We start from the raw sequence: 26,141 nt of genomic DNA, 5'->3' as shown, positions 1-26,141 counted from the left end.
TTGGGTCTTAGACTCAACCTCTCTGGGTACATCTCAGGCCCTCTAAAGTACGGAGGCCTATCTCCCCTCACCACACTCCCTGCCGGTGGCTGATGCCCTCAGACGTTGGTGTGTTGGTGGTCCTTGTCGACTGGGGCTGGGCGCTCATGTATGTACCGGCTCACATCAGTGGCCCGGCTGGGCCCCTTCCGGGGGGTGGGATGCCCTCCGGCTTCTGGCCTCTGGGCCTGAAGCTCGGCCCTCTCTGGCACAGCTGGCTGCTGGCAGAGTCCACGGGCACACCACTGCAACCCCCTCTGGCCTCTGCTCTGTAGCTGCTGGGTGACCTCTCGTTTGGGGCTCTACTCAGCTCTTCCCAGGAGGGTGGCACGGTTCCCCCCCCTTTTGGTGGTCCTCCTCGGGTCCTCGTACTCTGGGGCCTCTGGATATCTGGGGCCTGGATCTCCTCCATACCTGCTTCATACCCTGGGGGACGGGGCTATGGCTCCCCACACTTCCTAGCAGATCGTTACATGGAGAAACCTTTGGAATACAAGCATGCTGATCCACACAGGTGTGCACACAGGTGTACACACGGGTGTTCACAGACGCGGACTACACCTTTCTATCTTGCGTGCTGCACAATATTGTTTAATGTTTAGTATCTACTGTTATCTACTGCTAGCTAGATTATTGTGATGGTGCTGTTTTTTTATTATGTTGCTCTTTTTTTGTTTGCTTTCTCTTCTGTTTTTTTTCTCCATACAGGTGATCCAGGTGTTTTGTTTGTTTTTCTTTCTTTCTTCCCCACTTTCTCACCGTCTCCTCTCCCCTTGGTTTTCTTTCTCTCCCTCTCTTTCTTTCATTCTTTCTGTCACGGCGAGTGAGATGAGCCGTGTGGAAAATAAAGGAGGATCCAAACGCAGGCACTTGTATGGGTGTGAGGGTGGTTTATTAAACACAAAAAGGAAATGGACAAACGGCGAACGGAGCAATGACTAAACTAAACTGGGAACAAACTAACTACAGAACACGAACCTGGACATGAATGAGAGCGGGCGGAAACAGATGATGGTTGACTGCAGGGAAACACACAGATGAAGCAGGGTGGAAACACAGACGGACCAGCAACTACAATGACGGAAGACATGACTTAAATACACAGAGAACCACAGGGGAATTACACACAGGTGGTGGACACAGCTGGGAATAATCAACAAGACGAGACAAAGGTAAAACTGAACACACTCACAAGAGACGCAGACCTTCACAATAAAACAGGAACAAGAAACCATCACACTAAGACGCAGACTTGACATAGAGAGACAGACAGAAAATGACACATGAAACTAAACCCACACAAAACATGAGGGCACAAATCTTAACCCCAAATAAACAGAAGCATGGAACTCTAACAATAATAATAATAATCGTAATCAAAACCACAACAATCATTCAAAAAATAAACTAACAATCAAAACTCAAAACACTGGTTAGAAACTGACCCAGAACCGTGACACTTTCTCCCCGTCCTATCCCCCAGTCATGTCTGTCCCGTTTGTAAAATAAACACATAATTATAATAAAGGTCAATCAAATGGACCAATATGGCAAGGCCATGATGATCCACTCGGTAAAATAAATCCGCTTGGCATCTTTCTTGGCCTTAAGACAACAATTCTGATGGCTAAAGATCCAAACGGGACACAAAAACAAACAAACAAACAAAAAAAAACCAATGACAAAAAACACCCTGCTACCTCAGTGAGACAAAAAAGTAAAGTGTAACAAAAAATGAACCATCCCTTGGTGTGTCTCATACTTGAGGGGGAAGAGTTCTGAATGTACGATAAATAATTAAGGCATAATAAATAATAAATTTTTTTGGTCTTCATTTAGATTTCAGGACATTTTTTCTCATGTGGCTTTCTATTGGATGCAAGCTGCCTAAACTGGCTCTCTGTCACAAAAAATAAAAAAGCTCTTGGAGGTCCTAGCTTGTGTTCAAACTAAAGATTACTAAAATTAGAAGTGCTATGTATGCGTGTCTGCCTTTGTTTTCTGATGCTGTGTTTGTCAACCTGTCCAGCAATAAACGGGGAACTTGGGACGGAGAACGAGGGATAAAGATTAAAAAAAAAAAAAAGCGACTGAGAGGGCTGTTACAATGCCCAGCAGCAGCGAAGCCTGTCTCCTTTTTGAATATTTCAAAAAGAATATCGCAGATGTGAGTGCTCTATTTGTGGATCACAAAGTGACGCCATGGGCCTTTACCCTCACATGGATTGTCACATTACCAACAGTGTCCCGTGAAAAAAACCCATAAAAATAAAGAAACAAAATTCCAGCCTTGACAACGAAATCTGTGTCACTCTCTTCCCCCATCATATTATGTAGCTGTTGGAGAGACAGCAAACCACTGTTGTGTGATGAGCGGGAAAAAGACCCATTAGAGTGTAAGAACCCCCCCCCCATCCACCTAACCATCCACCCGATCCAATTGTTCCGTAAAGATTTCAGCACTGTGGATTGCATATTTAGAGTTGATCAAGGAAGGGTGATGTCAGCTTAAAATGTCAGCGCTTAAGACACAGATTTACACATATATTTTAGGAACGACGGCTTATCTTCCTGTTCCTTCTTCGTTCTTCTCTCTCATCATCTCATGTTTCTTTCAACCTGCTCCATCTTGTATACGTCATATATTCCACCAACATATCAGTAGGGGGAAAAAAGTGTTACTCCCCCTCCACTCTCTTCACTTCTATTTTTTTTTACTCTTACTGTGCCACTCTCTACTAAAAATGCACTAGACAGTATTTAAATATCGATTTTATGCATCCTTTTTTTTTTAAATCTTGCAAAATTTGTATGCAAAAAAACCTTGTATGCATGTGTTTGTATGTATATGGTTAAATGGCCACTGTCAAGACAGAGGGAGACATCCACTTGATAAAATACTAAAGAATTTACTTTACACAGTATGAAAAATAGTAGCTAATATGAAAACCTAATGGGTATTTTGTCATTTTGTTTTAACTGGGAATTCTACAGGTTGAACTGGTCTTGGATCATTTCCTTAAGTTTCTAGGTTGCTTCACCTACCTTCAGCTTTTTGACATTGCCACAGGGATCATTGGAGAAACTCTCTGTGTCTGCAATCTCAATGTTTGCTTTCTCCAGCTCATTTGTGAGATCGTTCCTCACCTGCAAAACAGAAAGAGAGAATACACAAATGTTGTTGAGAAATTACAAAAACATTTCCAAAAAAGTTGGGACACTGTGTAAAATTTAAATAAAACCAATGATTTCCAAACGTCATAAACCCATATTTTATTCACAGTAGAACAAAGCAAACATATCAAATGATTAAAGTGAGAAAATGTATAATTAAAAAAAAAAATTGAATCTGATGACAGCAATCTGAGGCAACAAAGAGCTGGAAAAGTAAGTGGTAGTAAAATGAAACAGCTGGAGGAACATTTTGTGACTAATTAGGTTATTTGACAATGGGTCAGAAACATGACTGGGTATATTCAAAGGGCATCTTAGAGAGGCAGAGTTTCTCAGAAGTAAAGATGGGCAGAGGTTCCCCATTCTGCAAAAACTGTGGAACAACTTTATGTTCCTCAGCATACATAATATCATCCAAAGAGCCTGAGAATCTGTAGAAAACCCTGTGCACGAGGGGCAAGGCAAAACAGGCATGAGTCTGTCCTGCAAATCACTGAATGGGCTCAGGAAGACTTCCAAGAACATTTGTCTGTCGCACTTCACCCTGCTATCCACAAATGCAGGTTAAAGGTCTACCGTGCAAAGAAGAAGCTACATGTGAGCAAGAACCAGAGAAACACTGCTATCTATTCTGGGCCAAAGCGCAGTTAAAATGGACTGAGGCAAAGTACAAAAAAACTGTTCTGAGGTCAGATGAGTTGAAATTTAAAATTCTTCTCAGAAAACGCACCCTTCTCATCTGACTTGTTAGCCATGCTCAGTGTCAAAAGCCTGCATCTCAGATCATATGAGGGCACATCAGTGCAGCTTCATATTATCAGCTTGCACAGCTGACAATGCTGAAAGATGTAGTAAAAAAGTTGTGTCTACTGTAGAAGAATGTAAGTGTGGTCAGAGGTTCAATAAGTTATACATGCTCATAAAATATCAGCCAGCATGACAATTGCAGTCAAATGTGCAAATGTGCTTTTATTAAGTAACCTACCAGAGTTTATTTGAGACAATGTTACCATTTACACACTGCACAATAAACTTCACAACAGTGTAATAACTTAAATCACATAGCCTATAGGAAACAAATACTGTGGTACTATGACGGAGCAGCTATTAAAAATATGGAAAAAGGGAGGAAATGCAGTTTTATAAAGTATATTAAACATTAGATTCATTAAATCATGTATGCATAAATCACAGAGAGAAAATCAATCATTTAGCTCAATGCTGTGATAGATGCAAATAAAAACTGAATGTGTGAATATATTTCTGCTGGCTTAAAGCAGATGAAATCATGTCGCAATATACATATAGTATTCTGTACACAGCATTATAAAGCAATAAAGTGAGATGGATGCAGGCCATCTAATGTTCTGAAATGGTGCATGCATATTCTACCATGAACTGTGAATGAAAAGACAGAAAGACAAGCAGCTTGTCATTTTAGCATGGCGGACACATACATCAGATCTGTCATCCTCCTGATTTGCCTCAGCCCGTTCAATGAGGAGTTGTAATTTTCGCAATATACCGAGCGTGCATTTGTCACAGCGATATGAGTTTGTTTTTCGCTAAATAAGACACAAAAGAACAAATGTACACTTCAAATAATCTTCGCTGGTTATCCAGGGCTTGACAAAAAGTAGACAAATGTGCAGTGCTGTAGATGTATCTGCAGCAGCTGTATGTCTGCTGTGATGTATTGAGCCAGTAGAATGGTGGGTAATTCAATCTGAGAAGATGGAGAATGGAGCAGGTACCCCACTGGGATGGCAAGCTTGAGGTGTTTTATCATACCGCCTCTCACTTTTTCTCGGCCATCACATACACACATGCTACGAGTCGGCCCTCTTGCTTCCCTCCTTTAATCCACAATTTTAGAAAAGCCCTTTTTCACAGCTGACATTTTGACTTCTCATAGCAGGAAAACCACAGGTGTGACTAATACCATTAATAATGGCTCTGTTCCAGTAAGGCAACACACTGAGACATCACGACAACACCATGGCTCTGACATGGAATGCAGTTGTACCTACGTCGAAAAAGTCAAAATATGGTATAAAGTCCTGTGGTGTTCATGCTGGATTTCACTGATGTCCACGGGCCATGCCCCGCAGCCATCAGTGTCTCCACCCCAACCCAAGAGCCATGTTGACACGTCAGAGAGTTGGCAGTGACAACATATAACAGCTAACAGAAGTCCTGTGTGTTTCCTCTTACTGTGCTTTAATATGTTCATCCTGTAATTATGTGTTCTAAATTGCTTCAGCTACATGGTGGTTGTATATTCACATTTCTATACAAAAGTCTCCTTACAGTGTCACCTTCAATTGACTTATAATAATACTTAGAGACTGTACTGCAGTGTTTCAAAGATTCAGTTGAGTATTTGGATAAAAATTATAATCTTTGCTCTTTTGCAAGATGAACTGTGAAGTATACAGGGCTATACACCCAGCTCAGATTTAGCAAAATGCTGCAAAACTGAGCAGATAGTGTTTCATAGTTTAAATTGATAATGCCTCAAAGCATACTGCAAAAAAAAAAAGAAAAGAAAAAAAAAGGGATGTGGCCCAGTCAGTCACCTGGCCTCATCCCAACAGAGCAGCTTTTCAGATTTTCAAATACAAGAGTGAAAAAAGCAGGTGGTGGCTGGAGTAAAGTATTACAGTAAAAACAATTTTTATACTGAAAACTTTGTCTGACCAAGTCTGGCAAGTACTCTTGAGCCTCTGAAAATGGGGTACTATGTGTAAAAATTGCTGTAATTCCTAAACAATGCAATACTTTCACTAAAAGCTGAAAAGTCGGCACTTCAATCACAAACTGATTATATGAATGGTGTGGTGGAGGAGACAGGCTCAATTACAAAAATTGTATATTTCTCCGAATATTTATGGACCTAACTGTAGATGGGACATAAATAAATAAATAAAAACTGTGGAAAAATTAGTGAAAAATTGGTATTTCTTCTCAAAATACCAAGCACCGGCCAATCATCAGCCCGTTAGTTCAAAGTGGCGCCAGGATTTGAACCGTAAAAGCTACTATCAGTATTATTGCTATTGATACTCCTGTTAAAATTAGCCAACTGCAGCTTAAAATTAGTCATTACAACAGTTTTGTGCTATCAACTAAGATTTCTGACATCTAAAAATCAATAACTCTGAACAACCTCAACTTTATTTCCCTCATGTCTCCAAATGTCTGCTTTCATAATCGCCTTCTCCTCTGGTACCCCCGGAGGAAGCTCTAAATCACTCTGTACATCACTCACTGCTGTACAAACATTCTCTCCAATGTACTGCTCGCTGAGCTGAAACAACAGGGAGGCCGATGTGAATCAATACAACCAAATTTTGCTCTTGAGTAACAACTGGCTTGGTGGTCTGGACGAGGTACAATGTCCTGTTGTGTTGTGTTGCGTTGAGTGTTGATCCTAAAGGATAAAAGGAAACGAACTTCAGTGTGAAAAGGGACAGCAGCTGGTTAGCCTGTTGTTTGTAAAAGGTGTGTGGGTCAAACACAAATGGGTTTCTGGGAAAATATATACCAACCACTCACACGCAAGACATGGAGAGTTGCACAAAATTTCTGCTGTACTACAAAATACACTCACAAAGAGCACAGAGGCTGACAGACAAAGCCATTGACTTGCAGGAGTAAAACCCTTGTCACAAAAGGATTTTATTGGTTTGATTTTGTGTTTCTTCCACCGAGATGGAAAAATGCATCCGTATTCTGCTGGACTCACTCGGTTAGACAGAGCGAGAGAGACGGAGGGGACAGATGGATTGAAAGCTAGTAGGAGGGGGAAAAGTGAGCAGCTTTCCTGCGTAACAAAAGCATCCACCATTGTTTGGGGCAGCCTGGGAATCCCCGACAGCAAATGCAGAAGAGAAATAATCCTATTGCACTTGTGAGCATGGGTCCACGCACACAAAAAAAGAGTGTCACGTGCACCCAGGGCATGTAAAATACTAGAATTCAGAAAGCACATTGATTGATTGAATCTTTATTTTGAACATGTTAAAAAAGTACAACAACATAGAATTAAAAAGAGACAAACAAACAAAAGGAAAACGAGCAACCACAACTACAAATAACTTTCATGTTCAAAAAGGAGCAGGAAGAAGCATAAACTTATTTAATCCCACTCCCTTTCCACTATCTAGTAATCAATAGACTGCAGAAATATCTCTACATTAACACAATACTAATATGTGCATCATATATATATGAACAGAAACTATATCAAAATGACTGTGGGAGATGAGGATGTTGAGAAAATCCATTGTACGCTTTCTGGTAGGCATATGACATAATTATTTATCATCAAAGGGAAATATATATTTAAATCAGCTGAAGATTAAAAACATACGGTGAACCACTGTGTTTCAGAAACGGTCAAGCCTCCTTGTTTGGCAACGTCAACAACAGCTTTGATTTTCTTTGTATGATGTCATTCTACGCTGGTTCACTGTCCCAGCATCACCAAGCTTCACCTGGCAGCCAGCTACTCTTAACACTGACCCGTGGGATTATCTTGGGAATTACTTTTCCACTCTATGACGCCAAGCTGTTCGGGACCAAAATCACATGTTGAGTCATTGAGTCATTTGATGCAAAGAAAAGTGTATCTCTTGTCTATTCAGTTGTGGGACAAACAGGCTATACCAGTAATTCGTCTGAGACATGAGTCATCATCAATGATAACCCCACTGCTTGTGCTTTGGAAACAACATTTCTAGGAATACTGTTTATGGGATGTAACATAATGAAACAGGAACTGAGTGAGAGTGGATGCTAGGATGGTAACGTATGCTAGAGTTATCAGTCGTCATAGTTTATTTAAACGTTTAAGCTCTGAGGGGTGCAGACAGAGGACAGAGTCTTAATCCTGCTCTCAGTCAGGTCTGTCATCTGACTGACAGGTGATTGCTGCTCCTGTTCCTGAGTGAGCCCTGTTTGTCTGGCTGTCTCAATAATGTTGATTGCTCTGTGTGTGTGTGTGTGTGTGTGTGTGTGTGTGTGTGTGTGTGTGTGTGTGTGTGTAGTGTAGATTGTCATCTTCATTCCCAAATACTTACATTAGCTGTTATTCTTTGTTACTCTGTTATTCTTATTTCTCAATACAATGAGCCACAAACCATTGTAGAAAGTCAGTGTTCATCCATAAAGTCGATATGCATGTGTGTGTGTGTGTCTCTGTGTGTGTTACACCGGTGCCTAAAAATAACAGTGATGAGCACGCTTTTTCTTACAGGTTACACTCTCAGGGGACACCATACTGTATGTTTGCTGCCTGTGATGTGCAAGCCACTGACTGAATCTGTAACAAGTGTTACATAACATTAACCTTGTGAGCAGTCTCCCAGGGAAAGCACACTGTAGGTCAGCAGGGGGACGGAGTATGTCACAGGGTGATGAATGCTGGGGTAGAGGTGATGGAAATTAAAATAATGTCAGTAGTATACTCATTACATAGATGCAAATGCCTCTGTGCACGCATGCATGATTTATGGTACATTCAGTACTGTAGAATACTTCTAGGAATATCAATTTGAATCTAAATCCAACTTTAATAGATCACAAAGAAATTGTGTTTTTGCATATTTCTTTGCAAGGGCTAAGATAAAAAAAAATAAAAAATCTGTTCAAAAACCACAAAATCAGCTTGCAAAGGTATGAAACTTTCTTAAAGTGGAAAATACGTGTTTTTTTCTTTAGGACAGTGCTTAGAATTTCTCATTATATTTGTTAAATGTGAAGAATTAATTAAATCTTTAAAAAAAAGTATCTTCACAAGAAATATTTCTGACTAGCTCTGCCCACTCTTGTGCTGATTCTGTCTATTTGTGTATTGGTGTATTTGTATATTTTCACATTCAAGAAGTGGGAGGACACTGGCTTTCTGTGTTTTTAGATCCTAGGAAAGAAATGTTTAAACTGACAAGTGACACTAAAACAGTTGTGAAGGTTAAGAGTATAACATATGAACTTCATATAATTTATTTGAAGTTCATAAAATTCATATAAAAATGTTTATGAATTAAATGTAAAACTGGAATAGTGTTATTAGTAGGTAAAAATGACATTTTTACTATTAATGTCTGTTTTCCTGCATTATTCAAATAACATTTACTTCTATATCTCTTCTTTTTCTGGTAGCGAGCTGGAGTAATTTCTCGATGAACCAAAGAACAGTAAGCTCTGAACTCGACAGAGGATTGTGTGAATCATAAAGTACGGAAGCAATGCTTGCATATTTGTAAATCGGGATTAGAGGCCAATCTCGTGGCAGGTTGATTGAATCGTGCCGTCTGTCTTGCACCCGTCCTAAGCTCCTTGGTGCTTTCAGGAGGGGAGCGATAAAGGGATTTGGTCTCTCTGAGATTTGCAGTGAGAATTCTTATACACACCCCCACTTCCACAACACACCCTTTAGCCGCTGAGCACTTTGTTTTCAACCAGTGCCTGGAGGCAAGAGCTCACAATATGTTTCTCAAATTCATGCTTTCAATGCCTCTGACAAGGCTCTTTTAGGAGAATGTTCCTGTGCTGCCGACGTAATATGTTTTTGCCATGAGTTGGTGTAGTTCTCCAAACGTGTGATAAATCGATATGTTTCCTAATGTTCAACCCTCCTACAAACAGGAATGTGTTTGTCTCGCTAGTTAGCATCCATTTTGGTATAATATGATTTTAAGCTTTTAATACCTTTAGCTAATGGTGTGGATCAATTTGAATGTTGTTTCTCCCATTTCTCTTATATTAAAAAGCTGCTAGCTGCTTTTAATAATAGAAGGGATTTTTGCATGGTGTGCAAACGATTGTGCGCCTCCTGTTCCTGAGCTGAAATCCAACTTGCCACAGCTTCCAAAATACGTCCTCCAGCTTTGAGATATATTTCAGCTCCAACATTGTCATAAGAGAGTTAGCTACAAGTGCTGAGTCAACACAGATAATGTTCTTCATCTATCCATGCATTACTTCTGCCAGCTCTAGTAATGTAGGCTGGATTCAGCATTCTGCGTATTTAATGGGAGAGGAACATCAAAAAGAACAGATGGAACGTAGTAAATATAATAGGAACTAAATATCATGCAGTTCTCAGAATTTGCTTCCAGCTGGAGCAGCAATTCAGTTTTGGAGGCGATGCAGGACATATTTTAGAAATATTTTCCCAGCGCGTCACCGTCTTTGATGTCGAGGGCTGGTTTATCTTCAGTAAGAACTATCTCTTTATACATGCAATAAACTGTATTTATATTTATTTTTGAACTGCAACCTGTTTCTCAGGTCTTTGTCTGAATTTCTACGAACATTATTGCTAAGGATTGTCTTATTGCATTGGAGTCACACTGGGTTAAATATGTACACTTGGGTTTTAAGGGGTATTTATTATTTTCTTCTTTTTTTGGGGTTGTATGGAAGCCCCAAACGCAATTTCATTGTTCTTGACAATGACAATAAATAAATACTACTACTACTACTACAACAACGGAAGTCTAAGGGACATGGGTGTTAAAAATAAGGATATAAGTGTGGTTGGTCTCAGTTATATACACAGAAGCTACTACAGATATATATGTTCAAATGGAGAGCTAGAGAGAGCAGCAGGATGTGAATGTCAACTCATTCGTTTTAGTAAGTTAGAGAAAAACACAATCACACGCACAGACAGGAGGTGCACACGACGCCTCCATTTGGTCAAAAGAAGTGGAAAAATCTGTGTCGGATTTCTGGAGGTGGAGCCAACAAACTGGGACATTGCCCTCAACTACAAGTCATGTTTTTTGGTTTTGTTCTGCCTTCATCTGTTCCTTGACCAGTGGATGGAAATGTTTGTTCATCTTTTGTTTTAACCTTTACATTCCCTAATAATCCAGTGTGCATCCTTTCATGTGACTGGAGAATAATCATTCATTAGTGACAGCTGTACAGTGCACAAAGCCTAAATAATTTCCATCTAATCCATCTACATGTGAGTGGTGATTTGTTTTAAAGTAGTAATAAGAGTGTTATTTCTACTGGCTTCCTCATCTGAATAAGCCAAGATGGAAATCTCCTTGAATGATAATATAGTCACTGTTTTGTGATTTAACCTCTACCTTCAGAAAATAAAAACATGTCTCCCAGTGAGAGGCGATAGGAGGACGGCACACATAAACGCTGGTAAACAGCACTGTTATCGCGCAAACTTAAAAAAGAACAAATGCCTGCTAAACAAGAATCCCTGTTGGGACTGAGAGTGCTGAAGGCAATAATGCAAAGCCATGTTATTAATTATGTGCATATCCTTCGACCAGTGGGAGATTTTAACTCCTCTCACACCTGGTAAATGTATATTTTATCCACAATAAGTAGAAATGTAATAAGAAAAAGTATTCATTCCAACCGTTAAGGGTATTTTCACTATCAATCAAATACACTGAACTTCACCTAGTTTTAGTATTAATGACAAGGTGGTGCCACTGTAGTCTTTGATATAGATGATGGATTTGTTTTAGTGAACTGCTTGAACTTTTGGTCAATACTAAACATGGAGCATTAACAGCGTTGGAAAAAAAAGAAAAGTATATTTATGAAAACAGCACGAACTGACCTCTGAGAACCTCTGAACGTCCTGTGTGAGGGTCCCCACACGGCTCCAGTTGTAGTAGTTGAGAAACTTCACCACCGCTGGGTTCACGGCATTGTCTGACGGAACAGTGCGGAAGAAGTTGGGGTATTTTTTCTTGTCTGCTAGAACAGGAGTTGTCGCTGCAAAGGATAGCTGTAATGGAAAAAAGGAAGAAGTAATATAGTGAGCATGGAGTCCATCAGTTAGGGGTAAACGTAACAATCACGAGTAATCCCGACAGCAAAATGTCAGACTGTGTTGGTTTCACTTGAGCTACTGTTGTTAGTGGCACTGTTTAAGAATGTGTCGTTGACTCTTATGAAGTGGAAGGCAGGTTCAGTGACCGCTGTCAGTTCAGGGTTTAAATCATGAGAATGTGACACTCATTCATAAAGAACTGATGACCCGCAAATGGATGACTTTTCATACTGGTTGTGTATTTATGTGTCTTCTAGTGTCCAGAATGCTATTTGTCTGCCATGTAGGACAGGTAGAGTACTGTGCAAAGCTCTTTACACACCTCCACCCCCATTTCTTTATGTTGAGGTATTTTGTTGCTAGCAGTCTGCTGCAAAAACTAAGAATTTCTTCCATTTTCAATAGCTGATAACTCAGTTTGACAGGCATAAAATATTATTTTGGCACCAACAAAGTGACTCGCAAACAGCTATTAGCTGAAAACTTGGCATATCTCTCTCTGCACTGCGTGGAGTGTGTTTTTTGAGGAAGCTGGACGAGTGGAGGACAAAAGAAGAAATGCGAGGCCAAAATAAATAAACGTCTACGGCAGATTACCAGTATCTGAAAGTCATGTTCTTAAGAAATCCAGCAAAAAGCTGATGAAGTACCCGAGAGATGTATCTTTCCCTTAAGTTGATCCACCTACTATTCACTGAAGCCTCATCGGAAATAGTCTCAATGCACGGGTATGTGTCAAGAAGCTGTTTTTAAGGAAGGAAAACAGGGAGCAAAGGCTGAGGTATGCCAAATTACACAAGAACTGGACTGAAAATCAGTGGCAAGAGGTCTTATAGATTAATGAATCCAAATTTGAAACTGTTGGTACGAACTGTTGTCGATATGTGTGGGACGTCAGGAGAGAGGTAAAAGAGTGAGCATCTACAGACATCTGTAAAACATGGTGGATTTTCTGTCATGGTTTGGGGTTCCTGACAAAATATTAAGAAATGAGTAGGGACTCAAGACTTTTGCGCAGTATTACACAAAGGATCTTCACTTTTGTCTGTCTTTTTTGATGGTGTTGTAGCTTTAAAGGACACCATGCTGTGTTTTTAGGTCAGCCTTTGTCGTGTTTCTCTCTGGTGTTGAATGTAGAGATGCCTTATGATGGAGTTATTCTCACTTCTGATGACATGGCCTAGCTAACACCATCATCTCCACATCAGAATGGTGTTTATGCTCTATTTTTCTGCAGTGGGTTACCAGGTCTCTGCAAGAGAAATGGTTTACTAGAAAATGCCTAGAATCTCCTGAGGCTTTCGCTGGGAGATGTTGACAGTTGGTTGAGGAAGCTGTCTGTCATCCTCAAGCAGTCTGGACCACACGGCAGCTCGAATATGGTAGGTTTAGATTTGTGGGTGCCCGTTCTTATGTGTTTATGTACGTTTTGATGAAAAGGGAAAAGCAGCTTAGCAATTTAATTCATCTCCGTGTTGGTAAGTTAAAAGCATTTCTTGTCTTCAAATGTAGGCATTTTGAATCAGCACTGACAAACACACACAGACACCCACTTAAATAAAAATCAAATGTGCTGAACCTCACTCAATAATTGCCTTTTTACAGACAAGTCTGCATCAACAGATGCAGTCTAAGCATTTTTGAGGCACATCTCTGGTAAATCAAAGGCTCACAAAGACAAAGTGGACCCGACTATGTAGTATTTTTCCATAGCTGATGAAATGAAATCGGGATGTGGCAAGCGAGCATAACCCATATGGCAGTATACTTGGGTGTATAACTAAAAGTTGAGAGTTATTTAGTAATTTGTTTCATGAAACCATGTTCTTGATGCATTTCCCCTGCACAGCTGCCTCTCTAAAATACAAGTATATCCATTTAAAGCCTCCTCTCAGTCTAAAACAAGCTATTTACCAACAAAAGTCACAACTCTCCACCCACCCCACCTTTCATTTGTCATTTCTATGCTAATCAAGTTTTATTCTCTCTCTCCCACATTGTAGCACATTTTCAACAATAGGTCATAAATTTCATCCAAAGGCAAACATGGCTGTAATTAATTTTTGCATTAGCATTAGAATTTCCCATATAAGAAACAGCGTGCGCCCACACAGACAAAGACCTGTCATTTTATCATTTAATTTAGCCTTTCACATTTCGTTTGAATGTATAGTACTACCGTACAGGAAGCATCATATCATTATATTCCGAAAATTGTGACACCATCGCCACCGTGGCTTTTAAATAATGGACACAGGCATGTCTTTGATATTGTGCATACGTCTTTAAAAGCCATGAATAACTGTCAGAGCAGAGATTTGAGAGGTACTTTAACATTTAGGCACCAGCAGCTGAGCTGAGATAATAAGACAGTGTGCTCTATTTTCAATGTCCTATTTGTGTTAATTTAATGAGCGATATGAATCAGCGCAGGGTTAATTACATACTTTGTAGAGATTAAGCAGAACTTGTGATTCATGATAGTGATCAACCCAAGGATATTATTCTGACTGAGACCAAAAGGTGCATCAGTAGATTTCCGAAAAGTGTACTAAAGCGTTGAGGAGTTCAAGCACCTCCTAACTTTGGTGATGAATGTGATCTTCTCATTAAGCCTCCATCCACTTCTAGACATCTTCACTCTTCATTAGTTGCTGTGCTGCAGTTATAATAGTACACTTGCTGATGACTTGTTATTACTGGAAATGTACTTTAGCATTGTTTAAAGGTAACTGACTGAGAATATGAGAGCGTAACTTAAAGATCAAGTCAAATATAGTTCAAAAGTAAAGCAATTTTAAAAGAGGACTGGATATCCTAATATTGTGGTTAAACAGTAATGTGATGAAAAGGGTTTGTGCTTCTTAAAAGCAAATAAAAAACAAAAACAACATCTGACCCATTTACAGTACCCAAATTGCAGGGTTTCCATTACAGCAGATCCCCAAATATAAAAGTCTTCCTCCAACCAGTAGGAGACCCTCAGTTTGGCCCACTAAATCACCACTTTCTGCACAGAGCCACAGGGGTTTGTGTTCGCACATCAGTGAGACAGGTTTTTAAAACAACACATGGATTACAGCCATCAATTAGGCAGAAAGAAAGGCCTTTATCTCGCAACCACTGCTAAATCCAAAATTACACACCAGTCTTAAAGGGCTTCAAGGGGTCTTTCCAGCATTGCCTTAATCTCCATTTAGCTAAGGCTATTTGGTACACCCACACTGGGAGATACGTCCACGGATCTACAATAAGAGCTAATGGAATTTTTAAACCAGTCCTCTTATGATTGCTTCTCTGCAACATTTTTCGCCATCCCCAAGGTGTTTTAGGTTCACAGGGGTTATTCTCTTTTGCAGGAGTTGTTTGTGCTCTTTGTACAATTTTATTTTTGCTTCATCTGTTATAACGCTTAACAGAAAGTCTCAGGAGACTGACAGAAAGACCAGCAAACCCATGCTTTTGTTGCTGGTCAACCAATAAATTTTTGTTTGGAGAGAAAATAACATAAGTGGTAGATTTCATCGAGTCATGAGCAATTGTAACCGTTGACCCCTCTGGTATTATCAGTTTATGAGGTCAGTTAAGGGCTGAGAAAAGGCTTTACAAAACATGAAATCAATCATAAAAAAAAAAAAAAAATCAGCAATGCAGCATCATTCTGTCAGCATGTTTCGGTGTCACAAAAATATCGGAGAAACACATTTGGGATAAAATATTCTTTTTTTTTTCCACTTTTCACAAGGAAAGCATGCTTTTCGGTTCATGTTAACACACAGAAAAATGCAATTAAAACATAGCATTTACAAGTAATCAATTTGTCATTCTTGTGTTCTTAGGGGTAAAACTTGATCTTTTAGAGATCATAAATACGCGGCCATAGATGTGTTTGAGTAATAAAGGTGTAATATCATTTTTATTAAATAAACTCAGTGCTGGCACAGAATCATTTGGTCCTCTCAGTGTAAATAAAAACTGGCCATGAAAAGCAAACAGTAATATCAAGGTCTAACCATGTCATCAGGCATATTAACACTCTCTTAAAAGCAATTCTTTTTGCACACTGAATCCAGGTCAGAGGGTTCAAAGGACGCAAGTGGCTTAAGTCCACATGCAAGCAGGAGCAGGGCTTGATTTTACTTATTTTTAGCATTTATTCAGTTGCATTTTTTGTTTGGTTGGAAGACTATTTTTTAAAGACCTTTTTTTTTATAAACCTTTTTCTTCTCTAGTTTTCAGTTCATTAGCTTTTCCTGACATTTCAACGAACCACAGCATTATTTAAAGACAGCGCTGCCGCTAACTGGAGCTTGGGCAATTCAGGACAGTGTATTAAAAGTGTAAAGATGAGAGGGATATCCAGCGTATTATTTAAAGGATAGACAAGTCTTTGTCTAACTCTGACTAGCCTTTTTCAGAGGAAAAACCAAAAATAGTTCTATGATATCACACATCTGAGAGTAGTGGGTTATGTAAGAGGTTTAAAAGAGGACCGTCACAAATAGAAGGGTTTTTGGTGGAGAGCACTGATGTCAGATTTACACTACAGTGTGCATGTACACTCAGATCATGGACAGGTTAAGGCTTATGCATTCACATACTGACACAAACAATCACACTAAGGCCATCTTTCTTTCAGATCCCACCAAACTACAAAATAATTCAAACTGTGGCAACGGGCTCCCGGCAGGTTCTTCCTCTCATCACCCTACAAGGTCACATGCTCTCAGTAACACGACTGGGGATCCGCCTGGCCCTACTGAGAAATAATGTTAGTCTGAAGACGAGGTGAATCACGGATACATCACAGTGGTGATCTATTTAGACTTTCTGAACACACAGCTGCTTATCACAGTCTATTTAAAGTGAATACAAAAGCTTGGCTGCTTCTCAGTTTGAACTTATTCAAGGCACAATCAAGCTAGTTTTATGTTCATGTTTGAATGAAAAAATGACAGGAGGGCCCAGAATAGAAAATAAAAGGTAGCAAGATAGGAATTTTGCTGCTTATTCATTATAGTTCAGTGAATATGTGTTTCTGCATCTAATTGCCTGGCACTTAACTTCTCAGCCTGTCACTTGTTGTTTCTCTGTTGCCTGATACCAGACCGAAGTGTCAACACGTTTCACTCTGTTTCCATCTTCATTCATACATTGCCTTCATGTTAACTGATTTCCACGGTGGAGGGGGCTTAATTTCCCCTAACCAATCACCAGAAACCACAGCTCACTGCTTAACAGCAGTGACAGCGATGATAGTCCGACTTCTGTTGCTCACAGTCTAATCATTGCTTCTCCTCTAATTTTCTGGAGCCAATCAGCTCAGTGAAGTGAGTGGAGTCAAATATTTTAGGCTTAGGTAGGTGCTTATATTATGTCTATAACCATGTAATAACACAGCCACTGAATATTACAGCTAACGGGCACATAGTAATAGAGCCAGGCTGATATATCTGTCATGCAATATTACTAGGCCATGCTGGCCTATCAAAGATAGACAGCAGCATCAGTCTATATGTTACAATATGAAAACTGAAAGGTAAGTTGATAGCCTGTGAATGTGGTGCTGGAAACTTAATAAATTGTAACACATTGTGTGTCTGCAGCAACATAAAAATGCAGACTAAAGGGCAGATCACCTTGGTTAGTTCTTAAACTGTCTCTTTGCATCATCTGCAATGCATTTTCCCGATTTGGCATGGGATTGGTTATCAATGATGTACAAATTAAAGTGCAATTATAGCCGTACCACCATAAGAAATAAGGAAAATGCATGAGTGTAACTGTTTATATTTGGCAGGCCTAATAGGATTGATTGTCCCTAGTGGGACTGTTTTGCAAAAGGATCTGCTGGTGCTAATTGTGAGGTTGGCCTTTGGCTTTCACAGAGAAGTTGGATAAAACATGAATGATAGCTAAACAACACCAATGATACCTCGCATGTTTTTGTACCAACAGTTTATTTGGACAACAGACAGAATGCACCAATGAGTACTACACAGAAAAAGACATATAGTTGCACAAAAACTGGGCATATGGCTCACACTTAGAGGAAATGTATGTTATCTGATTAATGTTTAACTCTGATCCAGTAGCTGTTAAGTGAAGATATCAATAAGTCCAAGTGTTGGGGAAAAGCAGTGCTCAATATTTCAACACAGAGCATGTGCACAACTAAAACACATGTTTTAAAAATCCCACTGCTCTCAACGTAAAAATGTTTAACTATATAATTTTTCCCTTACAAGTCAGTATATCAGTGAGATATAATTAGAAGCAAAAGTCATTCACAAGGCAATGAATGATCTCTACTAACATTCAGTCATTCAGTCATATTCAGTCGATGAATCGGCTTAAAGTCAATTCAACATGGTGCTAAAGGAAGCACTCCTGGACAAAATATTCAATGATGAATTCTGAATATGGATGTTTTGCAATATTAGCGATCTTGCAAAAAGAAGTACTTTATGAATTTCCTGCATAATATAGCTTCTATTTCTGCGGGCAGTCTGGGGCCACAGTGAATGTTATATACAAGCAATCAAGTACATGCATGCAATCGAGTATGAGACATTGATCAAGTACTTTCTAAAGGTACTTTCTATAGCTGAGAGGGAAGGCTTTGTAATCAAAATGGAATTGCATAAAACAACCTCAAATGCTCAACCTGCCTGTGTCTATTATCTCTACCTTCACTCACAACACAACAGATTCAAAGCCCATCCATCCTCCAGAGCACCAGGCCCCCGTGCAGAGTAATAGTTAGAAAATAGTGGCGATGTTGATTAGAAAGCACGGAGGTGGTCGTGGGGTTTATTCAATATTCAAGAGAGGCATTTGGTGCACCATGGGAGCACCCAGTTGGGGAGGCAACAGTAAGGAGAAGCTTTGAACCCCACACAGACCACAGACCCAAATTCATTATGGATGTGATGGAGGAGGGAGAAAAAGAAGAATACTGCAGGTAGATAGTGGAGAAATTTAGCGAGAAGCGAGAGGTGATAAAAGAATCATGTATGAAAGTGGAGAGAAAGCAAAAGGACTGAAAGATGCGAACAAGGGGAAAAGAAAAGAAAAGAAAAGATATAGTGCTCTTCGTGTCACACTGCTCTACACGCACACAAGCATATGATCACATCATACCAGATCATCATATAGCTCAGTCAAGCGTGTGCTAGAGAAAAACAGCAACCCATTTCCTCCAGTTATAGAAACGGGCAGTAGGCAGCTCAGCAAAGTCATCTCATTTTAGTCGGGTAAGTTAGATGTTTAATGGAGAGGAGTCAGTCGGCTCAACTTCACTGCAAATTAGCTCTGCAACATGAGCACGATGGAAAACATACTACTGCTTGGATACCAGGAAAGATCTGATGTGCTTGTAGCACACACAATAAGGAAAGCGAAAGTTCACGCAAGCGTTACAGCTCCCTACACAAGCTTGAAAAACTTTGTGTCAGTACATAGTGAGGTACACAGCACATACAAACAGTCTATCATTAAGCCTTTTACAGTTTACACCATCTGGCTTTTGACTTACTTATACAGCTGTGCAGCATGGACCACATCACCTTCATCATATTAATAATAGAATGTTTTATCAATGTCAATAGCACTATTACTTAATCACCTTAAAACTAATTTTACTACCACTAATAATAATAATAATAATCATAAACTGGACCTTAACGTATTTCAATTCCAAGGGCATTCCAAGGAAATTCGGTCAATATGAGGTCACCCATGTTCAAACCTCGAGCTGAGTATTTGGCTGAGAGGTTCTGACTGAGAAAGTGTGGGATACTGCACACTTGCATTGCAATGACTTGTCAGCCACAAGACTGGCCCAGGCTAAGCCTTACTTCACTTTATTCTCCTTGTGAGGATCTACAAAATTTACAGATTGAACAAGTTGTACTCAATATGAAACTACATTGAGCATAAACTAATTGGAAACTTGGTTACTGAGATGACTGATGAAAGGAACAATCACACTTTTCTTTTTTTGCAGCTAGAGGAGTCGACCTATACTGGCCATAAGAAAGAAGCCAATTTAAAGCACTTCTGCACACTTATCAAAGCTGTCATACAGAGGAATAAAAATGTAACACATCAACTGGAATGACTAATTACAAAATGAGATGTGTTTGCCTGATATTCCTATAAGTAATCTGTACACCATTTCACTGAAAAGTTCACAGAATCCAAAAAATATTTCATCCACCCTTCTTAGAGTCTCAAAAGATCTCAACCTTTTCCGTATAGTTTGACAGACACGCCTGATAACAACGTATTCCGGTACTGACACTATAGGTCGACATGTCCTTAAAAATAAATGTTGCAAGACCTGTTTTTTAAAACGCAGACCCTGTTTCAAAAAACTGTGCAGAATGTCTGTGTCATTTGTGGAGGACTCCTTATAGTCCTGAAAAAATAAATTCACGCTGTCAGCCCAGACGAGACTGTGACATGGACCCTGCCATAACGTGTAGCAGGATACTGTACATCACATACTTTACCCAATAACTAGCCTCTTGACAGCTGAGTGATGTGGTGGTCGTCTCTTTTCTCACAGTTTACGGCCTGCTGCATCCCCTGCTCTAACATGTCAATCATGTTGTAGCTAATGTTGGAGCCAACATGTACATCCACCCACACACACTGATTGACTGATGTCCTGCTTATGCTTTCTGGCCCTGCACAACACCCAACCACATTACTCTTATCTGGGGTAGGCGGCTTTCATTCTTTGCTTGTCTTATCTCTGACTGTCATTTACAGCATTTATGCTTTCCCTTACACAATTTCCTCTGGGATTAATAAATTATTTCTGATTCTGATTTTCATATCTGTATCTGGCTCAGAGTCACAAAGACATTGGACTGCCAGATGCATAGCACCTTTGTGAACAAAAGAGAGTCTAAGGATGACAACAGGAGCTGTGGTGTGGTTAAAAATATTTCTTCCTCTAAAGTTTAAGAGTAGGATTGATCTTGCGCACATGTGCATTGGCATTAAACCAGTCTTGTGAAAGAATTCAACCTTCTGTTTGAATTGCCCCGTGCATGCATTCAGTCACACATGCGCTGGCAATGAAATGCAGCCAAGAGAAGCATTCATTTACGTGTTGCAGGTACTCCAGACCTCCATGTACAGACATCTCACCTTTGTATGAAATACCTCTTTTTCTAAGCCCTCCATCCCCCGTTACCAAACCCAGACATCAAAGACATGTGCTAAAGTTTGAAGAACAACATGTTCAAAGAGAAACTGAAAAGGCTGAGAACAGAAGAAGGAAAATAGCAGGAGGACCAAATTCGGTGTTCTACCAGAGTCAATTTACAGCAGAATAATTGAAATTCCAAGGCTCAAACATCTGGTTTAATGCCTCAGTTAGTCATCAATAGGCTGATAGCTGCTCATCGCACTTACTGGTGAGTTGTAAAAGTGTTTGAGTTCAGGTTAGAATGTTACCAGTCATCCCTAAAGCTGCCCACTTAAAGCTACATCACTGGCATGGGTTGAATAGTGGAGTAAACCTGGTGACTTAATTCTAACCTCAGTGCTTGGCTTTCTGAAAATGATCACATTTGCCAAGTAGAAATACTGAGTCATTAAGTCAAGCGGCAAGTGAAATGAGACAGACGAGCAAGAAGCAGTCCCGTGTCAATTCAACAATTAATTCATAAGAGCCTTTTTGTTGTACAGTGTAGTGTAGTAGTGTATCTGCGTCGCATATTAGATATGGCATTTCCATGGAGCATTAATCAATAGAAGGTGTCACTTGTCACCAGCGTGTCTCTGGGAGTGCGAGGCAGGAAAGATCGAACATCCCCCTCTCATCACCTCTGCCACGAGATGAGCTTATACTCTAGGACTCTGCCATTCTTCATCAGCCGACAGGCTGTCCTTGAACGACGGAGATGAGTGGCAGTGAAGCATCGCTATCACAAACAAGACTGGGGAAAGCATTTTCTTATCAATCGCGGTGCCGTGTACACATCAGACGTTGACATGACTTGGTGCGAAATGAAGGGAGAGAACGCTCGTTTAAGCTACAGCTGGAAAAGTTAGCTAACAGCTGTAGCTTATACGTAAAACGGCTATGTGACATTTCATAAATGTCTAAGAGAGGGAGACAAATGTTCTTCATACATATTTCATACAAAATTTTCTTTTAAGTAAAAGTCTGGTTACATACTAGCCAAAGCCTAGACAGAAAATTCTGTGAATACTCAGGAACCTGTGGGAGGAGGGGGGCTTTGAGTGATGGTATTCTGCCAACTTGCTCCATAACTATTCTATTTATAAACCTAGATTTGATACCGTAACCTGAAATCTCACAGTGTTCCCTGCTGCTGCCACTTGGCTGCCAATGAATGATTAATGAGCAGATGCTGAACTGCAGAGACCATTATTGTTTCTTTCTGTCCTCCCTCCTCCTCCTGTGCATTGCTCTATACAGCAATTCCTTTGGCGAGGCAGGGGATTACATTGCACAAGCTTGCCCAAGTTGTACTGAACACACTGTAAAAAAAACAATGACATTATCATTTTTAAAATAAAATAAACTGATATTCCTGCCAAAGAGTATCAATCTGAAACTTGAACGGGGTTAAATTTGTAGTTTCTTCCACATACAGAATTTCATCTGCCACCAGGTTGAAAATCACTATAACCTGTCTAAATATTTAACTAGGTACTTAATTAGGAATGATGGGATTGTAAAGAAGAGACTAGTTTCTGAGAGAGTTTAAACACTTCTCGATGTTTTAGGTTGTGGTGATAAAACAGATTATTATCCCTCTCATATCTGCAACGAGAAATATAAAGTCAGCATTAAGTCCTCTATTAACCTGACTGTTGAAAGGGAAACGGTGGGTCTGGAGCCACTTGTTAGTTTTACCTTCACTCACTCTTCACTTTTGTAATAAAAAAAAAGACACGTAATTGTGAATATTAATAATTGATTGTAGAAAAAAAGCAGCACATAGTATAAAGATGATTTTCTACCAGAAAAGTTGGTGCCATTGGGATCTAACGGAGCACCGTCACCACAAAATATTGAACCCTGTGTTTGTCAAAGTAAGAACAGCTGTAGCCGTTAGCCTTTTTTGACAGGATGGTAGGGTTAGACAGGAAAGGGTGAGAAATTGAGGGGGAATGAAACACAGGAAATGATCTAAGGCAGCGGTCCCCAACCTTTTTTGTGCCACAGACCGGTTTATGTCTGACAATATTTTCACGAACCAGCCTTTTAGGTGTCGTGGATAAATACAACAAAATAAAACCAGTGCCGGTACCAAAAGATTTAAGATTTGTTCATAACACACGGGAAAAGACCCAGAGAAACCGACAATAAAATAAAAACAATTTAAAAAAAAAAAAACTATAAAAACCAATAAAACCCCTGAAAACCATAAATTTCCCAACCGAGCCTCAACTGTCGCGGCCCAGAACCAAACGAGTCACGGACCGGTGGCCCCAGGGTTGGGGACCGCTGGTCTAAGGTCAATTGAAACCCATGTCCCTTCAACAATCACACGGCTATACTGGCTCCCACTGGCCTCATATCTGAAGTTCAATAGTTGTAGCAACGCTTTTGTTTGTTTGTTTTTATATATGTTTAAATATTGGTTCATGCTAAGAGTAAGAAAACTGTTTTCATGTGATAAATTAATGACTGTAATTATGTTGGGGAAAATGCCTTAAAAATGTGTTTTTAGTTTGTTTCTTTTTTTAACAAAACAAAAAAATAGATTTTTTTAATTTTTTGTTTTATTTGGTTTCTTGGGAGTTATTCATATGTTTTTGTCAAGTTTTCCCCTTTAGTAAGGCAAAGAGCCATGTTGTTGGGAGGCTCGCACCTTTGGTGAGGTCCTCTCCACACACACTCTGGGACAGACACAGATATAACATTTTGGTTTGCAGTAAGACATATTTGGTGAGTTGTGGGTAGCACAGCGCTGCCCAAGTGGCTCCCAGCATGTCTTCATTTATTTGTTTTGGGTCGTGAAACTCTTCTTGTAGAAAAACTATAATAAATATTTTAAGTAATTCTAAGGGTTTGGTAGATTTTTAATTTTTCTTTAATGTTTCTTGACCAAATATATACTGTATTTGTGTACTTTTAGATGATTTATTTTCCTGTATAAGGAAATGGCATGGAAATTCTTCACAGGGAAAAAAAACCCTTTGCCCTGACAGGAAATGCACACCTTTACTGATGCTCAGTGAACTATTAAAATATTTGCTAGAAGAGCCAATAAACTGCACCATGTAATTTTCACTCTATAGCAGGTTATGTATGGCCAGTGCATGGGAAGCCCACACACAGGCAATTTCTGCTGTGAGTGGGCAAACATTTCACTGAAGACAGCCAGCATTCGCAAATTACTATATTTTAAGTTGCCAGACACGGAGACTCTCTCTCTCCCGCTCCCTCTAAAGAAAGCTTTTACAGCCCATACTTACAGGAATCTATCAGGCCTATTTAGCTGAATAATTTTCAGATGTGACTCTTACCCTTGCTTTTTGGTTCGGTTGCTGTTGATGGCCACAAATAAATGAAACACACAATAGACAAAACACGTAGGAGAGAATAGAAAAGAAAACACAGCTAAAGACAGAGGATGATGCTGGAAATAATAAGATAGTTTTGACTGCATTTTTTCACCCACTCTTCAAGGACACAAGATGTTTTCATGCAAAGCAGGATAAGAAAATGAGATGGCACTGATTTCTCAAACACTTAAAGCTCCACAAAATTGATCCAAATCCTTTTAACAAGAGAAACAGGTGCTTTCTGTTCCATTAAACAATGAGATGCTTTATATCACTTGTAACTTTGTTTTCTTCCTCTATTTTTCATAAAGATTATTGGTATTATAAGTCTTGACTCTGTATTTTCGCATATCCGTTAAAGCCTTACTGATTCTTATCTGGAAAAGGCCTCACACCAAATATGTCTCAGTTATAATTCCTCAATCAATGATTTTGCAGCCAACAAGATGACAAAGGTTGGGTTGGTTTAAGGAATTCATAAAGCAAATGAGTTTTTGCTGTGGTGCCAGGCCAGGATCAGTTTTAACTTGGCAGATGGCATTGAGGTTTCAAACATGTTTTCGGGGTACCGATTTAACTTTCAGATATCAAGACTGAATCAGTCTGATAAGTCCATTACTGTTCTGCCTTCACTATGTGTGTGCGTGTGTGCGCGCGTTCATTTGCCTGTACTGTATTTCTGGGTATGTGTGGATGTCGGTACCAGACTTCAGACGTGGTTGCTCATGCAAAGGATTCCATTAGAGAGGTAAGGCAATATGAAGTCTATTACAGTGCCGCCGCTCTGCTGGAGTTCCATTGATTGTCCCGAGCCTTGTGCTGAGAGGATCGGTGTAATTTGTTTATATATCCATGAAAAAAAAAATCATCCAGAAGTTAAAAGTACTCAGACCACCGAGCCTTTTTTCGTTCCCTTTCACTCTCTCCCTACTTCCATTCACAAAAAAGGTAAAACAGTGTAATCCTACAGATGTATCACAACTCTTCCTCCCCTCCTGCTCCTTCTCTTCATCTCTGTCCATTAGACAGCTAATTTGATTTGCAGGGCTAGTCTTTCTCTGCTTACAGCTGGGGAAGAGATAAAAAAAAGTATAACATGCCTTTAGATATCAGTATATCCAAGTGGAAAGGACCTCAGTAACTCTAGAAAATCTCTGTGCAGGTCAGGGCTCATGGTAGTTTGCTCTTATTAAAGTGACTGCTATGTATATGAACAGGGAAAAATGTGGGAAACACTTTTCAAAGAAGTGTTTCAAGCTGTACAGGAGGTAAAGTCTTGTGTTGCTAAAGGTGCTTGAATTTCTCAGGATGGAAATTTAACTCTTCGACTTCAGCTTTCTACTGGGATAAACATTCTTCCAGCAGCTGGTAGGCTTCATGTGATTATCCTGCTGAAAGACCCACTTCTCTTCATCTTTTGACTGGTAATTGACTGTTAATTACTGTTGCTGTTTCATGTTTGTTTAACTTGAGTTTATTCAGAGTGTTCGCTTCACTCCAATCTGTTTACCTGTGCACCTCCTACTATCACTCACAAGTCTCTATACCT

The 26,141-nt window shown here is 39.7% G+C and overlaps 1 protein-coding gene across 1 annotated transcript in view; it reads right to left on the bottom strand.

The window, feature by feature from the left end:
- The window catches only part of gabbr2 (gamma-aminobutyric acid (GABA) B receptor, 2), a 220,890-nt gene that overhangs the window by 103,665 nt on the left and 91,084 nt on the right, over positions 1-26,141 (bottom strand). Inside the window, exons 3-4 of the mRNA XM_085445503.1 lie at positions 11,816-11,986; positions 3,085-3,186 (exon numbers count right to left, since the gene is read on the bottom strand). Coding sequence (XP_085301629.1) covers positions 3,085-3,186; positions 11,816-11,986 — 273 coding nt within the window. The remainder of the gene's footprint in view (positions 1-3,084; positions 3,187-11,815; positions 11,987-26,141) is intronic.

Source organism: Copadichromis virginalis, linkage group LG22 (genome assembly GCF_057382275.1).
Source record: "Copadichromis virginalis isolate Kocher_CV1m ecotype Utaka linkage group LG22, C_Virginalis_male_GT1.1, whole genome shotgun sequence".
NCBI lineage: Eukaryota > Metazoa > Chordata > Actinopteri > Cichliformes > Cichlidae > Copadichromis > Copadichromis virginalis.
The sequence above is the reverse complement of the archived record's forward strand: the minus strand, read 5'-3'. Positions and strand labels throughout refer to the sequence as shown.